The sequence below is a fragment of the Brachyhypopomus gauderio genome, chromosome 7, assembly GCF_052324685.1.
Source record: "Brachyhypopomus gauderio isolate BG-103 chromosome 7, BGAUD_0.2, whole genome shotgun sequence".
NCBI lineage: Eukaryota > Metazoa > Chordata > Actinopteri > Gymnotiformes > Hypopomidae > Brachyhypopomus > Brachyhypopomus gauderio.
In genome coordinates this window covers 12,653,060-12,666,190 of record NC_135217.1, presented here as the reverse complement: position 1 = coordinate 12,666,190, position 13,131 = coordinate 12,653,060, and the positions used below count along the sequence as shown (strand labels likewise).

The 13,131-nt window shown below is 46.8% G+C and overlaps 1 protein-coding gene across 3 annotated transcripts in view; it reads right to left on the bottom strand.

The window, feature by feature from the left end:
• Positions 1-13,131, bottom strand: part of c2cd2l (c2cd2 like) — a 30,169-nt gene that overhangs the window by 9,705 nt on the left and 7,333 nt on the right. For all 3 annotated transcript variants that reach the window (XM_077011831.1, XM_077011830.1, XM_077011829.1), the window contains exons 2-4: positions 12,545-12,981; positions 4,424-4,519; positions 4,132-4,251 (exon numbers count right to left, since the gene is read on the bottom strand). In XM_077011831.1, the coding sequence (XP_076867946.1) occupies positions 4,132-4,251; positions 4,424-4,519; positions 12,545-12,904 (576 nt within the window). In that variant the 5' untranslated portion in view covers positions 12,905-12,981. The remainder of the gene's footprint in view (positions 1-4,131; positions 4,252-4,423; positions 4,520-12,544; positions 12,982-13,131) is intronic.

The window sequence follows — 13,131 nt, the reverse complement described above, 5'->3', positions numbered from 1 at the left end:
AAACAATGAAGCAGCACCTGCATTAATGTTGAGGTTAAGGTCATCTTGCACTCGCTCTCTCACACACATGCACACGCGCGCGCACGCACACACACACACACACACACACACACACACACACACACACACACACACAGGGTACACACACACAGACATACACACACCCACACACACATTCAGGTGATGGCTGTTATCAGGATGCCTTTTGCATAGTTTTTGTTGTGGGCTACAAATACAAGCCTGACTCGTGACTGCAGCACAAACCCTGCCTGACATCTCAGTCACATTCCTGCACATGGGATCAGATACTGTGGACACAGTTTGTGGAAATTCTACTGTCTAATGCTCAAAGCACTTTTTAATAATGTTCTAATATTTATTATGTTAATGTGAGCTATAATTTGCATGCTTGGAAATTTTCACACTTCAAAATTCAAATTGATGTTAAATGCAAATCAGCCAAAAGTAAAGTTTATCAACGTTAAAGTAACAATCCGCACCGGCCCTGAAAGACACATACAGTACATCGGTCAACACCTAATCTGAAGCCACTGTTACAGGACACCACAGATTCCACTGATAGCCCTTTATGATCAAAACATCTCTGGTTCATGAAGGGTTACATTCAGACTATTTTGTTACCCGTGACAAAAACAACTCTTATCACCACTAGTTGATCGGTGCTTGGTTATTGAAAAAAAATAATAATAATAACTTCTGTAACAACAGCCCAAACGCTCACAGGTGATCTATGTGATCCGCTAGCTTCTCACTACTGTTCACGTCTATTGTGAAACACCCGCCGCTGATGACGCAGCCTTGATTCCAGTTCCAAACACGGGCCAGTTCTCAGAATGGCACCAAGATTCTAAGAAGTGTGAACAGAACCTCAAGACCCAGAGTTATTTTGGATGAAAAGGCTTCCAGTGACCATTCCACTCAGGAATAGTCAGTGTACCAAAACCTGTTTGTGCACAAATATATTCTCCAAATATCCTTTAACGAGGAAGAACTGTGCTAATAAGAAAAGCTCTCATTTTAATCACACCACTATTTTCCATGTAGTGTGACGGGAGCTTGCCAACGGGCTGCTGACCTTAGGGACAAAAGCCGTGTGCACAACTGCGTTCACACGTCTGAAAGAGCTGTGAGTCTCCAGCACACTCATCCCCTCACATTAAACCTCACATTCCCACTGATCCCCTCACATTAAACCTCACATTCCCACTGATCCCCACACATTAAACCTCACATTCCCACTCATACCCTCACATTAAACCTCACATTCCCACTGATTTCCTCACATTAAACCTCACATTCCCACTGATCCCCACACATTAACCCTCACATTCCCACTCATACCCTCACATTAAACCTCACATTCCCACTGATCCCCACACATTAAACCTCACATTCCCACTGATCCCCACACATTAAACCTCACATTCCCACTGATAACCACACATTAAACCTCACATTCCCACTGATAACCACACATTAAACCTCACATTCCCACTGATACCCACACATTAAACCTCACATTCCCACTGATCCCCTCACATTAAACCTCACATTCCCACTGATCCCCACACATTAAACCTCACATTCCCACTGATCCCCTCACATTAAACCTCACATTCCCACTGATCCCCTCACATTAAACCTCACATTCCCACTGATCCCCACACATTAAACCTCACATTCCCACTGATCCCCTCACATTAAACCTCACATTCCCACTGATCCCCTCACATTAAACCTCACATTCCCACTGATCCCCTCACATTAAACCTCACATTCCCACTGATCTCCTCACATTAAACCTCACATTCCCACTGATCCCCTCACATTAAACCTCACATTCCCACTGATCCCCTCACATTAAACCTCACATTCCCACTGATCTCCTCACATTAAACCTCACATTCCCACTGATCCCCACACATTAAACCTCACATTCCCACTGATCCCCTCACATTAAACCTCACATTACCACTGATCCCCACACATTAAACCTCACATTCCCACTGATCTCCTCACATTAAACCTCACATTCCCACTGATCCCCACACATTAAATCTCACATTCCCACTCATACCCTCACATTAAACCTCACATTCCCCCTGATCCCCACACATTAAACCTCACATTCCCACTGATCCCCACACATTAAACCTCACATTCCCACTGATAACCACACATTAAACCTCACATTCCCACTGATAACCACACATTAAACCTCACATTCCCACTGATAACCACACATTAAACCTCACATTCCCACTGATCCCCTCACATTAAACCTCACATTCCCACTGATCCCCACACATTAAACCTCACATTCCCACTGATCCCCTCACATTAAACCTCACATTCCCACTGATCCCCTCACATTAAACCTCACATTCCCACTCATACCCTCACATTAAACCTCACATTCCCACTGATCCCCACACATTAAACCTCACATTCCCACTGATCCCCTCACATTAAACCTCACATTCCCACTGATCCCCTCACATTAAACCTCACATTCCCACTGATCTCCTCACATTAAACCTCACATTCCCACTGATCCCCTCACATTAAACCTCACATTCCCACTGATCCCCTCACATTAAACCTCACATTCCCACTGATCCCCAAACATTAAACCTCACATTCCCACTCATACCCTCACATTCCCACTGATCCCCACACATTAAACCTCACATTCCCACTGATCCCCTCACATTAAACCTCACATTACCACTGATCCCCACACATTAAACCTCACATTCCCACTGATCTCCTCACATTAAACCTCACATTCCCACTGATCCCCACACATTAAATCTTACATTCCCACTCATACCCTCACATTAAACCTCACATTCCCCCTGATCCCCACACATTAAACCTCACATTAACCCTGATTCCCACACATTAACCCTCACATTCCCACTCATACCCTCACATTAAACCTCACATTCCCACTGATCCCCACACATTAAACCTCACATTCCCACTGATCCCCACACATTAAACCTCACTTTCCCACTGATCTCCTCACATTAAACCTCACATTCCCACCGATCCCCACACATTAAACCTCACATTCCCACTGATCCCCTCACATTAAACCTCACGTTTCCCACTGATCCCCACACATTAAACCTCACATTCCCACTGATCCCCACACATTAAACCTCACATTCCCACTGCTCTCCACACATTAAACCTCACGTTTCCCACTGATCCCCACACATTAAACCTCACATTTCCCACTGATCCCCACACATTAAACCTCACATTCCCACTGATCCCCACACATTAAACCTCATGTTTCCCACTGATCTCACTCAAACATCAAAACCTCACCATTCTTACTGATCCCCCACACATCAAACCTCACATTTCCCTCGGCCCTCCCTCAGTACTGATGACTACAGCCTCAACGCTGTCCTCCCCGTCCTAACCACCCGGCCCTCCAAACGGAGGTCCACACCACAGGGGGACGTAACCTCATCTCTTGACACTGTGAACTCCATGGACTGTCCCCTCACTCGCATGAAGACTGCATTCAATTATTGAGACAGTACAAGGAGAGATTATGTAAACGGACACTGCAGGCAGTCCTCCAACAAGGCACGGTTTCTAAGGCTTCACTCGGACCGACAGACACATCAGATATTTGGAGCGTGTCTGATTTCATCCTGTGCCTCACGGAAAATACAGCCGTACGACCTCCAGTGCCTTAACAGATATCTTCATATTTGAAGGGTCCATCAAGATGGTGGCGACCAGTGGACAGTCTTCACGCAGTGCATAAGAGATTTAAATGCGGATGTGATGTGACTGTCCAGTCTAGAGGCCAATCCAGTAGGAACCCCCATCTTGAAATGATGAAGCGGTTAACAATGGTACCATCACTACTGCTACTGTACTGTATAGTAAAAACAGATCATCGCTTTTCTAACAGCAAATGAAAGCCTGGATCTCAGCTGAGCTTGGAAATTCTGCACTGACTGCACTTTTTTTGCAGCTATACACACACACACACACACACACACACACACACACACACACACACACACACACACACACACACAAGGTCCTGAATCCAGTCCCACATCATTTGTAGGTTTTTACCTGAGCCTGCATGGGCTCCATGGTAACCTGGTAGGTATCCATGGAGACCGCCGCTGGTGACTGCTGAGTGACAGTCACAGGGAATGTTACCGTGTCAACCGAACAGTTACACTGCAGAACCTGGGTGGACAAGATGGCATAACAAACAAACAAACAAACCTCAAAATTACAGTCAATATGGTGATTATGTAACACGGTACAGGCTAATACACTTCACACATGTTAAACACGTATGTGTAACACTTTTGTGCAACGATTATGTGACAATACGTTTGCCTCAGTGAGGCCTCACCATGCTGTGTGCTGATTGGTCAGTGCAGGTCACATGGTCGATGGCTGCAGAGGCAGGCAACTGGAGCCGGTCATCGAAGGCGATTTGAATTGAGCTCTTTGGAGAGACGGAGAAAGAAACCAAGGCAGGCAGTGAGTTCAGCGGCGAGAAAGATGCTGGCATTGCCATGAGCCTATAATCACACAACCCTGCCATCTGTCTGCTCTGCTGTCAGCAGAACGAACATAAACACGCTGCGCTAATGTATCTATTTATGCACATGGAGGTGCTGGACTCAAACTGCTCATACCAACTGACATACAGACAAAAACATACTGAGCTGCTTTAGAAGAACATGATGCCATTTGTCAGTGAACAGCAAGAATTAAAACCAGATCTGCTCTAAACAAAACTGATCATTGGGGTTGTGGGGTGTTTGGGGTGTAGGGGGCAAATCCCCCATCATCATAGCGCATGTGCATCACCACTCTGCAGCTGTGCGCACATGGGTCCTGAACGGGATGCCCAGGCTTGGGGGGGGCACATTGGCGCCGGGCAACAGGCTCTCAGGGGGGCGTGGACGGAGCTCCAGCTGCAAGAATGGCCACGTTCATCCATCACCACCCGTAGAAGACGGTGTCTACACAGCACTGCAGGCTACTCCTCCGGCCAGCACTTTACATGACACAATCAACCCACTGCATTTCCATCCAGGGTTTGCATGGTGACCACTGAGTCGTTCCTCACATTTGTTTGCCGAGCCCATCAGTCCAACGGCAACAAATGGCAGGAATGAGATCAAAGAATTGCTTACGGTGTTTCGAATGACTTGTTTTCTTGTTGCAGAACTCAAAACACGTTATAGAACATAGTGAAACCTAGGGCTTGTGTGTGAGGAAGGAGGAAATGTGTGTGAGCGTAAGCATAAGTGTGAGTGTGTGCGAGAGACGGAAGTGTTTCTCGTGACTGATATGATGTCAATCTATGATGTCACTCCCCTTCTGACGTCCTCAAACACACAACCAGCTTACCGCCAACCAGTACACAGAAGTAAAAAAAATCTAGAAAAAACAGAATGAGTTTTAAAACAGAAATTTCCCAGCATGCCATGGGACGTTCATGGGAGAAGCAGAGGACTAGCACGCGGCCGTCTCCCACTACCCAGCACAATTTGGGGCATGATCACAAAGGCGGTAAAAACAGCGAAAGAGAGTGGGGGTCCTTAAAACGCCGTCCCCCTGCTCTCCTGAAGGAGAAGGAGAAGGATGTTGTGGTCTGTGAAACACAAACCTTCATGGGTGCAGCCTAATTACCCCGAGCATTCACCGTCAGGAAAAGGAGGCATGATCACGAAAACAGATATGGACAGCGAAGGAGAGAGAAAGGATGAAAATGAGAGAACAGGTAAAATAGAGGGATGAAAGTGTTAGGGAAAGGGTGAGAGAGAAAGGCAGAGAGAGGGCGCGAGAGAAAAAAAAGAGGGAAGGAGAGAAAGGGTTGACTTTGAACCCAGTCTGTATCTAGGTTGCCTCCAACACAAAGAGACATTCTGGACACCGGAGACATGTTACTGTGCCATCCTCACACACACACACACACACACACACACACACACACACACACACACACACAACTACTCTGGTGGATCAAGCCAGCACTGTGGAGTCTGATAATAAGGGATAATCCTAATGAGAGCAGTGGAAGGGCTGGGGTCTGATAACAGAAAGAGGGTTGTGGGCCTCGGGCCAGCGGGGGCTGCGCTGACGCAGTGTGCAGCCTGCATGTGTGTGGAGACGCAGCTGACGAAACGAACACGTTTAACGTTCGTGAAAGTGACTTATTTGAAGGCCACCGGCTGAGCCGTTTCCACGCAAGCCACCTGCGTTAGCCAATCAAAAAACATGGAGGGGCATGTAGCACACGCAGAACAAGAGCTGTGAAATATGAAATGGATGGAAGGGGTGGGAGAAGTAAATATCAAAGTATTTTGGGCCTATATCCTACACAAGAATGATGCCACTTTCACGCTGCCTGCGCTGTGAACTCCTGCTCCCCCGGCACGACATCTGTGCCACGCAAATTCCTCCCAGCTTGAGAAGCGTTCGTTTAGCTGGTCCTGCGGGCTGGAAGAGTTTTGGATGGTCGGGGGCAGCAGGGAGGGTTAGAGAGAGACCGAGAGGGCAAACAGCAGTTGGGTTATGGGCCACATCTGCAGAGCTGCTCACTAATGCCCCAGATTCCCTTAGTCACATGACTACTGCACTCAGTATCTCCTCCAGGTGATGGAATGACTCACACTACCACACTGGGTTACTACCTTTAATCATCCCTATTCAATTACACTCACCACTAATATGTTCTCCACCCGTACTTTGTATTTGAGTTTGCCTGACCCCACCCGGCCTCCTGATTGGCAAGTGATAAGCAACCTCACCAATATGATGTAAGGCTTGATAAACTGATGTAATAATGTTTTGTTTTTTTTATGTGGAGTGTGTGGAGTATAGTGTGTGTCTGAAATATTTGTGAGGATTTATTCAGCAGGCTGCATGCATGTTAAAACATTTGCATCTTGCAGACTCCCAAACACGCAGTGCATTAGTCTGAGTACTGTGCATGAATATGCATACAAATGAGTTTTCACTAAAAGGTCAAAACCAACTCGCCTCATTAGCTGGTGACCGATTTACAATGAAAAGTTGAATGCAAGCGCTTACCTGCAGATTGGCCTGAGCAGATATTAGCCTGCGGATAGCTATATGACACATTATTATGCTTTGATGCCATGCCAGCATTTGCATGATTGCGTGCGTGTTTATTGGTGTTCGATGAATGAACACCTTTGCGGGGGATGAATGGCGGCTAAACTGATCGTTGGATTGCTAGGTGTGTCTGGCTGTGTCCTGGAGCAGTGAAAACACTTTAAAACTCTAATTAGTGCTTCCTTTCATTTCTCAGTCTCACAGCAAATATATTTTTATAGACATAATATGTCATATTTTATAGACATATACAGACAGTTTGATAGCTCCTGTGTCTGCTGCAACAGTGCTTGAATGAGGGAACCCCTGACCAGTGGTAAACCCCAGAAGGTTTTTATTTGTTAAAACTGGGAGGGTAAGCAGGACTTTTTAAAAAGTTGGTGGGTCCTTTAACATTTCCTTCTTGTAGAAGGTTTCACAGTTAAGGCGCGCCTGTGGTTTCCTGGGTACTTTTCTTCCTTCCCCATGCACTCCAAACACAATTGTACTGTAACTGTTTTCAAAAATGTTCCATCAAGAGGACTTGTGAAGTCTGATCCAAATATGTGAGGATTACTTTTAATATTGCTTAACCTGGTAGGGCATTTATATGACATGGCAGTCTTGAAGAAGGCTCTGCGGCTCTTTTGTGTATCTGTATATGGTTTTTTGTTTCTTTTTGTTTCTTCCTCTATGTGCCTTTCAACATTCTCACCATTTCCTTTTAATAAACCAATTACTGCAATTTTGGTTTCCTCCAAACATCTTCAGCCAGTAGGTGACTCTCTCAGCTGTATGCCCTGAAGCTAATGCTAGTTCGGAGTTGAATTAAACACACCTAATGCACAAATTTTTATTAACTAGTATTATTATTTTTAATGATCTAGGAATATTGCTTGTGGGTTGCCTTGTTCAAGCATATTACAGACTTGATAAAGAGGCTTGACTGCTGAAAGTGTAGAGACAGAGAGTGAGGGAGACAGAAGGACAGAATTAGTCTCTCTTTTTCTCTCTCTCTCTCCCTCCCTCCCAACCTCCAGGGGTAATCTGATTAAACCGCTGCTGGGTGTGGAATTGCACAGAGAAGATGTACCACTGGTAAAATTCCCCATTCTTCACAAGAAGCTGCAGAGAGCGGTTCTGTACAGAGTGGATCTGTGGTCCACCATCACCAACAGAGGACATTTTCGTTGTAAGGCAATGCTGCTTTCACTGTCCAGGAGTCAGTCTCAATTTATCCAATTATCAATTAGCCGTCTGTTGCGCGCGCGCATACACACACACACACACACACACACACACACACACACACACACACACACACACACACACACACACACACACACACACACACCTGTCCCTGACCTCTTCACCTCCTCTAACTGTAACTCCTCAGACACAGCACCACTACAGTGCAGGAGCCATGGTGACTACTCATGCTCCTCTCTTCACTTTATCTTTACCAGATCTGTACAGAAGGAGCAGGAGACGTCTAGTCCTCCTAAACACTCGTGTCTTACTGCATGGGCTCTTCAAAGCAAATAGGGATGTTTGCCAAAACAACATCTCTAACCTGATGAACAAGTCCACATCTCCATTACTTCATCCTGCCTGCTCAGTCTCTTCCTTCCCATCTCTGTCTCTCTCTCGCACGCACACACACACACACACACACACACACACACACACACACACACACACACACACACACGTACACAATGAAAAGGTGGTCACCATGGCCAGCGACAGAGCCTGGGTGTCAGTTGTCTTGTAGCTATGACAACAGATGGGTTACCATGTGTTAAGGGGGCCGGGCATGACCTAGTGTAAACGATCATTTTTCACTCATACACAAGCGCGCACACACACACTCTCACACAACACGCACACACACTCTCACTCACACACACACTCACACGTACACCACATGCCAATCCCACTAGCAGGTTTTTCAGGTCAGGTGTTTGGGGGTTTCCAACAAGATAGAGGCTGCATGCAGCGATATATACGGAGCTGCCTAGAGTCTCGGGTCAAGGGCACGTCACACACGCTGCACGTCACACGCGCTGCACGTCACACGCGCGCGGCACGTCACACGCGCGCGGCACGTCACACGCGCGCGGCACGTCACACGCGCGCGGCACGTCACACGCGCGCGGCTAGATGGCCAGAATTGCTGTAATGGCACTATGATGCAGAGTTTAGGTGTGTCCCGGGTCCTGTTAACCAAAAGCGTCACAGTGTTAAAATACTTTAAATGAGTGCAATATGATCTATGTGCTGGGATGATTCTGGGGAAACAAAAGGGTAAGAACAAACAGTACCTCTGTACGACACCCGTACGAAACAGTAACACCCCTCTGCACGGCTGCTCTGCTCTTCCATTCACACGGTTGGAGCCAACAGGCACCAGAGTGAGTGATGGAGGAAAGGACGGGTGAAGCTCATAGAACAGACCAATCTGAAGACGTGCTCCTTGATCTCTGCACTGGAGATCTTATACGTGGCTCCTGCGTGGAGCCCTGAAAATAGAAAACCTTTGTCCTGTAAAGGAGGACAGACTGCAGATCAAAGCTTCCAAAACGGGAACCTCTCCTTGAAACGATCCAACCAGCACAGAGGAGGAGGAACCTCTGAGAGACGGACCATCAGATGGCACCGTGCTTAGAGGACGGGAAACGAGAGAAGGATATTCAACCGTGCACAGGAGGGGAGGAAAAAAAGAGAGCAAAAATAGGCTTTAATGGTACAGGCAGGAGATACTGTCTCTATCCTGTTTCAGGCCCCAAGATTCCTAGCCTCAGCCTAAAAGGTAGGGCAAGTTTGATCAACTAGGTTACTTCTTTAAAACATTCATCTATTTACTCTATAAAAAATACTTACTTCAGGATAGTAAAAGGGATATTCTCATTTTCAGAAAGTCATTTAGTGGATGAGAGTGAATTGTTATCGGGACAGCTGTGTTGGGCTATGGCCTGGCGCGTGTGCCAGCAGAGCGCCTCATCCTGGCAATGCCAGCGTTCTTCCAACAACCAGGGAACATATCTGCAAGATGGGGGGGGTTTGGGCAACAGAGTCGGGGACCTGGCAACGGCGTGCAGTGTTGTGCCACACTAACATGCCGCAATACTGCCCTCCTTCTTAAAGGAACAGCTCTCATCCACAACAAAAAAAAACCATCTAATTCACGTAATATTCTTATCATCATGATGAGTCATATCTGGATTCCCAACATTTGCTTTTCAGTGTGCGTTTTGAATGCAGATTGAGATTAAGGAAACGCGAGAAAGGGATTAGTGGATTAGGGATTAGTGGAACAGTCTTCTTCTGTGCTTCTGCCTTTGGGGAGGTTTATCTGCCTTTGATGCTTCGCAACTAAGTGTTTTGTGGCATTGGCTTTCTTCTTTGCCTTCCTACTATATTTTACAGAGCCTGACAATTTCATGTCGATCATCGTTATTAGTGACACGCCCACATTACAGATTCCAGACAAAGTTTTAAGGAGGAATTGTGTGGTAACTTAGGCGTGATTTGGATAAGAACACAGCTCAGTGTATGATGATTTTAGCATGCAGTTTGCGCTGTGCTAAATGGCAGGGGTATGTGCTCGTATCCTTCAGTGTAAAACTATAGTAGTAGAAACTGGTAAATCAGGTATGTCTTGGCAGATGGACTACACGTAGCACAAATGGAACAAATGTGAATGAATGGAATAGTGTGAATCTGCTTTGCCGAACGAAAGTGTAGCGGAGCCCTTCGTGGTTTAAACACCTTAATCTAAACACATCTTTACTTGTTTGCCTGGGCAGTCACACGAGAGGCTCATCCGTTAAGAAAAACCCTGACTACACCCTGACTCTATCACATTGGGCAGAATGTTACGCAGACCAACATGGCTGCACGCTCTCCACATCCCTGCTGAAATAACTAGGTTGTTGAAGTGGCACAAGTATTGGCTGGAGACCAGGGACAGGACGGAAGAAGACACCGCACTGAGGGAGACCTCGCTCGCTATCTCACCGACAGCTTCGTTGCTGGGGGTGGGCAGCGCGCGAAGGCAGCCGAAACGCCCGGAGAAGTCAAGGAATGTGGAGCAGAACGTCACGCACTTTCACCCCATGTCTGCGCAGGGATGCAGGTAGACAGATGGTTCACATTCCCAACATGCCGACATTGTCTTCCACAAGTCATCTGCGTGACTAAAGAGATGGCCATCTCTCCAGAGTTTCACGGGGCACATCTGGCTAATGGCAGCGCTGTATGGGGGGGGGGGGGGGGGGGGTCCATATTCCCTTTTTTTTTTTTGCCAGACACCGCTTGCCACAAATAAAAGATTAAAGTAATAGGTGTGGGCACTACCAAGTGTCATCTTTCTCCCCCTGTGGAGGAGGAGTTGAGTGTGGGGGTGGGGTGGGGGGGGGGGGGGTGTTGGGGTTAGTAGGGCTCTGCTTGACCACCTTTAAACTGACCCACCACGTAGAAAATGAGTCCAGGACAAGTTAAAAGAGCAAAGGACAGAGAGAACAGAGGACATCACTCACTAACTCATCCTGTGCCCAGAGGGACGTCTATGGCACAGAGCTTTGACACCCACACAGGGGACCTTTTGGACACACTGGCCATCTCACACACTATTGACCAGTCTGAGGGAATGGGCTGAGTATTTTTGTATTGACCCGAGTTCAGTTTCAATGGCGGACCATGTAATGGTCATAAAAATGAGAAGCTGGTCTCAGATCGAAACAAAAATTCATCATACGCTAAGGACCATCTGGAGCATTAAGAATAAAAGGGAGGTTTCCCCTTTGGTGGAAGGAGTCAAAGACTTCACAGCTTGCTCACGGTGGCTGCCATATTAAAATTAAACACACATGGAGCAAACATCTGTGAGGTGCTGGAAGTGTTATTACCATGAGTTACACTGCATAACAAATTAAACAAAGTCTGTGAATGCCAGAATTAACATCTTGAATCTGAAAGAGTGACCACAAAATCCATTAAATATGCGGACTCCATGAATCGAAATAAATAAAATAAATTGGCCTGTATATATCACATCTACAACATAAAACAGGCCTCATGAGATGTAGTGTGGTTCAGACAGAGAGAAAGAGAGAGAGAAAGAGAATCATTATAAGTCTTGCATTTCCTGAGACTCAAACTCCCACACACTGACTAACGAATAACCCTGCCTCACACATTACTCGCCTACATTCTCCCTCAAACAAGGTCTATAAATACCTTCACCTATTTATAAATAGGTGTGAATAAGGACGTGGACACACACAAATCAGTGTCCAAAAAATAAGGAATAATGTCAATACACTTTCGTTCTCAGAGAAGCACAACATACCACCACTAGTGTTTGAACACGTGACAGTGCTGTGCAGTGTTAACTCACCCCTTGTCTACATCCTTGCTCGTTGAGTGCTCTCACCCATGCTCTCTGCCAGTGCTCCCTGAAGGACTTGAATGCGAAGAGTGAAGAGAGTAGCCCTTTGACCCCGGCCTGCACGCCACTTCCTGCTCCGTCCCGGCCTGGCCGGAGCCTCATCAGTGACCCCCACACTCCGCCTGTCAGGGTCTGGTGGGTGAGGCTGAGCGGCAGCTGCCACGTGGCCTCCGCGCTTCCCTGGGCCGCTGCACCTCTTCTGGGCCTCAGCAACGCCAGGGAGAACTGGACGAGCCAGGCAAGCACGACCAGCAGCGAGACGCAGAAGAGCGCCACCAGGAGCAGCCAGCTCGCATACTGGAAATCCATCGTCTCTCCTCACGCCCCACGATCACTCCAGCCGCATCTCTGCCACAGCTTGCAAATACGTATTCATGGAAGCGAGACTGTGAACAGAAACAAGAGAGCAGAGCAAAAGCAATATTTTGTTAGAGATTTTGTTGGATTGAAAACTAGATTGGGTGGATGAGAGAATGACTAACATAGAAACACCAAATACAGAATACCATGTAATTAAGGCGAATAAGAAATGGGCA